At 66.4% G+C, this 5,053-nt stretch overlaps 1 protein-coding gene and 1 long non-coding RNA gene across 2 annotated transcripts in view; both read left to right on the forward strand.

Moving 5' to 3' along the window:
• CPAMD8 (C3 and PZP like alpha-2-macroglobulin domain containing 8) overlaps window positions 1-2,595 on the forward strand; it is a gene marked incomplete at both ends in the record, with an annotated part of 16,372 nt that extends 13,777 nt beyond the window's left edge. Inside the window, 5 exons of the mRNA XM_044440995.1 lie at window positions 365-439; window positions 534-639; window positions 736-846; window positions 1,702-1,800; window positions 2,501-2,595. Coding sequence (XP_044296930.1) covers window positions 365-439; window positions 534-639; window positions 736-846; window positions 1,702-1,800; window positions 2,501-2,595 — 486 coding nt within the window. The remainder of the gene's footprint in view (window positions 1-364; window positions 440-533; window positions 640-735; window positions 847-1,701; window positions 1,801-2,500) is intronic.
• Window positions 2,596-2,606: 11 nt separating this feature from the next.
• LOC123028777 lies at window positions 2,607-4,260 on the forward strand. Its single transcript, XR_006415761.1, has 2 exons — window positions 2,607-2,637; window positions 3,122-4,260. It is a non-coding gene; the product is annotated as an uncharacterized LOC123028777 (long non-coding RNA).
• The last annotated feature ends 793 nt before the right edge of the window (window positions 4,261-5,053 follow it).

Genomic DNA, 5,053 nt, shown 5'->3' on the forward strand with positions numbered 1-5,053 from the left:
GCCCCTTCTCTTCCTGTCCAGTCCTGCCCCTTTCCTTCCCATCCAGTCTTGCCCCTTCTCTTCCTGTCCAGTCCTGCCCCTTCCCTTCCCTTCCAGTCTTGCCCCTTCTCTTTCCTTACTGCCCTACGCCTTCCCTTCCCTTTCTGTCCTGCCCCTTCCCTTCTCTTCCTGTCCAGCCCTGCCCCTTCCCTTCCCTCCCATCCAGTCCTGCCCCTTTCCTCCCCCCCAAAAACGAGCACCCAAACCCCCCCACCCAGGACATCACCCCCAAAACCAACCCCAGCCCCCCGAGCTCCCCCGCCACAACCCCCCACGTGCTTCTGGCATCTTCCGTGGCCGCCCAACCCCCCTCTCCCCCCTCCAGCTCCTCCTGAACCCGCCGCCCGGCCTGAAGCGCTACGAGCTGAGCGGCCGCAAGGTCCTCTTCTACTTCGACGAGGTGAGGGCCCATCGTCCCCGCGGCGGGGGTGGTGGCGGGGTGGGGTGGGTGTCCCATCATCCCCGCCCGCCTCAGCCGCCCCTCTTTCCCGCAGATCCCCAGCCGCTGCCTGACCTGCGTGGCCTTCGGGGCGCTGCGCCGGCACCTGGTGGGCCAGACGGCCCCGCTGCCCGCCCGGGTCTACGACTACTACGAACCCAGTGAGTCACGGCCCCCCAGAAGCCCCCCTGCCCCCCCGGCGGCCCCCCCCCCCCCGCCGGCCCGCCTGACCGGCTGCCCGTTGTGTGCCTCCTCAGGCTTCGAGGCTGCCCGCTTCTACAACCTCAGCCGGGGCGGCGCCCTGGCCGGCGAGCTGTGCGGGGGGCCCCCCTGCAACGAGGTGGGGGGCGCCGGGGGCCCTCGGGACGGTGAGTCGGGGGATCTGGGGGGATCCACTGGGGTGGGGGGTGAGCGAGGGGGACGGGATTGGCCCGCCGCTGGGGGAGGGGGGTCCGAACACTGCTCTGCTGGCTCGGAGGGGAGCCGGTGGGGATCCACTGAGGGGGTGGCGGATCTGGGCACTGCTCTGCTGGCTGGGAGGGGATCTGGTGGGGATCTGCTGTGAGGGGTGGCGGGTCCGGGCACTGCTCTGCTGGCTGGGAGGGGATCTGGTGGGGATCTGCTGTGAGGGGTGGTGGATCCAGGCACTACTCTGCTGGCTCGGAGGGGATCGGCGGGGGTCCACTGAGGGGGGGGCTGATCCAGGCAACGATGCAGTTCATGAGGGCTGAGCCGACGGTGATCCACTGCGAGGGGTGGCTGATCCAGGCACTGCTCTGCTGGCTCGGAGGGGATCCGGCGGGGATCTGCTGCGAGGGCCGGCGGATCCGGGCAGCAATGCAGCTCTTGAGGGCTGAGCCGATGGTGATCCACTGAGGGGGTGGCAGATCCGGGCACCGCTTCCATCTTGGGGACGGCCAATCAGGGCTCCAATCCCCTGGCCCAACGCCGGCCGATCCCACGCTCGACCTGCCTCTTGGGATCGGTCAATCCGGGCTCCGATCCCGGCACCGACCCGCCACCTGGGATCGGCCAATCCGGGCACCGCCTCCCTCTTGGGATCGGCCAATTGGGGCTCCGATCCCCTGGCCCAATGCCAGCCGATCCCACGCTCGATCCGCCCCCCCGGGATCGGCCAATCCGGGCCCTGCCCCGCCGGGGAGGCAGCCAATCCGGGGCCCCCCTTCCACAACCCCCCGGAAACCCCCCTCTCTCCCACCCAGGCTTCCTTCCCATCAGCCCCTGCAACAGCGCCGACGACGGGCCCATGTGCCCCAACCGCCGCAACGACACCCGGGTGCCCGCGGGACCATGTGCCACAGGTGGGTGCCCCCCCCCGGATCCCCCCGGTGGGGGGTGGAGGGGGTGGAGGCGGCTCCCGGGGGGCCCCGGGCTCTGTCCAGGCCGGCGGGGGGGGGTGTCCCAGAGCGGGGCCTGCTCGGTGGGGGCACATGGGTTGTGGAATCCACGCCCGGGGCTGGGTACCTGAAGGAACATCCCCTTCCCAGTATCCCCGACTCCCCATAGCACCCAAGTTGGGGGTCCTGCTCTGGGAGGCACCTTGGGGGGGGGGGGGGAGGGGGGCTCTCTGCAGCAGGGACTGCTCAGGGGTGGCACATGGGTTATGGAATCCACCCCCAGGGCTGGGCATCTGAAGGAACAGCTTTCCTATATCCCTGCCCGCCCCATAAGTTGTAGGTCGGAGGTCCTGCTATGGGGGGTCCACCTTGGAGAGGGGCAGGAGACGGGTGGGGTGGAGCGGGGCCTTCCCCACAGTGGCAGCTGGGTTCTGTAATCCATTCTCACCACCGGAGGCCTGCAAGACTGTCTCCGCCCCTATCGGCCCTCGAGCCCCATAAGTTGGGGAGGGGGCGCCCTGCCCCGAAGGGGCAAACCAGAGCGGGGCCTTTTCCGGGGGGGGCCCCCCCAGTTGGAAAACTGCCCCAAGGGGGGGCAGGCCCTGTGGGGCCGGGGATGTGGGGGTCGGGGGCCCCTCCCCGACCAGCGCTGCTCTCCCCACAGGTGGGGGGCCCAGCGTCCCGCCGGAGGCGTCGGACTACGATGAGTACGAGGGGGACCCCCTGGAGGCGGCCCCCGCCAGCGGCCCCCCAGCGGCGGGGGGCGGCCGGCCCCACGGCTCAGCTGCGGAGGAGTAGATGGTGAGGGGCGGGCCCAGGCCGGGGGGAGGTGGGGGGGTCCCCCTGGGGGGAGTTGGGGTGCCCCCCGGAGGAGATCAGCTGCCCCCAGGGAGAGTCGGGGTGCCCCTGGGGGGGTCGGGGGGTCCCTGGGGGGAGGTGGGAGGCCCTGGGGGAGGCGGGGTGTCCGCAGGGGGAGTTGGGGTGCTCCTGGGGGAGTCAGGGTGCCCCCAGAAGGAGATCAGCTGCCCCCAGGGAGAGAAACGTTGCCCTGGGGGGAGTCGGGGTGCCCCTGGGTGAGTCGTGGTGCCACGAGGGGAGTCGGGGTGTCCCCAGGAGGAGTTGGGGTGCCCCGGGGGGAGTCGGGGTGCCCCCGGGGTGAGTCGGAGTGCCCCCAGGAGGAGATCAGCTGCCCCCAGGGTGAGTCGGAGTGCCCCGGGGGGTCGGGGGGTCCCCAGGCGGCGTCAAATTGCCCCCCCACTGAAACTTGCCCTCCTATTCCTCCCAGGGGCCGCTGCCGTGCGCTGCCCCCCCGGCTGGATCCCCTTCACGCCACCGGACAGACGCCGGCCCGCCGAAGAGGGCAGCCGAGGACGCCCCCCTCTCCCGCTCCTGCCCCCCGCTGTTGCCCCCCGGCCGCCTGCTCCTGCCCCGCTGGCGTGGGGCGCACGCCACACTCTGCACGCGCCCCAGAGCCCCTCGCCGACCGCACACCTCCGCCTCCCGCCGCTGCCATTCCGGGGTTGCGCCGAAGAGACGGGATTCTCAGGGGGGGGAATTGCCCCAGGAAATGGGGGCGGGGGGGAAGATACCCCCGTCAGTGGGTTGGGATGAAAAAATACCCCAGTCAGAGAGATGGGGTCAAAAAATACCCCAGTCAGTGAGTTGGGGGGTCAAAGAATAGCCCAGTCAGTGGAATGGGGTCAAAAAATACCCCAGTCAGTGAGATGGGGTCGAAAAATACCTCAGTCAGTGGGATGGGGTCAAAAAATACCCCAGTCAGTGGGTTGGGGTCAAAAAATACCCCAGTCAGTGGGATGGGGTGAAAGAATAGCCCAGTCAGTGGGTTGGGGTCAAAAAATACCGTTAGCGGGTTGGGGTCAAAAAATACCCCAGTCAGTGGGATGGGGTCAAAGAATAGCCCAGTCAGTGGGACGGGGTCAAAAAATACCCCAGTCGACAAAACGGGGTCAAAAAATACCCCAATCACTGGGACGGGGTCAGAAAATACCCCAATCACTGGAACGGGGTCAAAAAATACCCCAATCAACGAGACGGGGTCAGAAAATACCCCAATCGATGAGACGGGGTCAAAAAATACCCCAGTCACTGGGATGGGGTCAAAAAAAATACCCCAATCACTGCGACGGGGTCAGAAAATACCCCAATCTACGAGACGGGGTCAAAAAATACCCCAATCGCTGGAACGAAGGCAGGCAGGAAGCGGGGCGGCCGGCAGGATCCTCCGAGGGCACGTGACCCGCCAGACGCAGGAGGGGTATTTATTGTGGAGCAGCGGGGTCATTTCTCCCAGAGGACTCCCCCCCACCCCAGGACCCATCATCCACGGCTGCCTGGGCCGGGGCACATGGGAGAAGAAGATCTCGAGAGCAAGAAGAGAGTTTATTAAAAATGGATTTCTAAATGGCTCCGAGTGGCTCCTTCCCCAGTGGGGCTGCGGGGCGGATATGGGGTGCTACTGGTTTCGGGGTCCCCTAATGGGGATCCCATTAGACTGGGCTGGGTTTACTGGGGTCGCTGGGCTGGGATTTCGGGGTCACCTAAACTGGGACCCCGTTACCCTGGGCTGGTTTTCCTGGGGAAGCTGGACTGGTTTTCCTGGGGAAGCTGGACTGGGATTTGGGGTCACCTAAACTGAGACCCCGTTAGCCTGGACTGGTTTTCCTGGGGAAGCTGGACTGGGATTTGGGGGTCACCTAAACTGGGACCCCATTAGCCTGGGCTGGTTTTCCTGGGGAAGCTGGACTGGGATTTGGGGGTCACCTAAACTGGGATCCCGTTAGCCTGGGCTGGTTTTCCTGGGGAAGTTGGACTGGGATTTGGGGGTCACCTGAACTGGGACCCCGTTAGCCTGGACTGGTTTGCTCGGGGTCACTGGGGGGCAAACCAGGACCAGTCCCATAAACTGGGGGGCAAACCAGCAACGGCCCCATAAACTGGGGGGTCAAACTAGAAACGGCCCCATAAACTGGGGGGTGAAACCAGGAATGGCCCCATAAACTGGGGGCTGAAACCAGGAGCGGCCCCATAAGTTGGGGAGCATAAACAGGAACGGCCCCATAAATTGGGGGGCAAACCAGGAACGGCCCCATAAACTGGGGGGGTGAAACCAGCAACGGCCCCATAAGTTGGGGAGCAAAACAAACCACTGCCCCATAAACTGGGGGGCAAACCAGCAACGGCCCCATAAACTGGGGGG

Source organism: Varanus komodoensis, unplaced genomic scaffold (assembly GCF_004798865.1).
Source record: "Varanus komodoensis strain SLA01 unplaced genomic scaffold, ASM479886v1 scaffold382, whole genome shotgun sequence".
NCBI classification, from domain to species: Eukaryota; Metazoa; Chordata; class Lepidosauria; order Squamata; family Varanidae; genus Varanus; species Varanus komodoensis.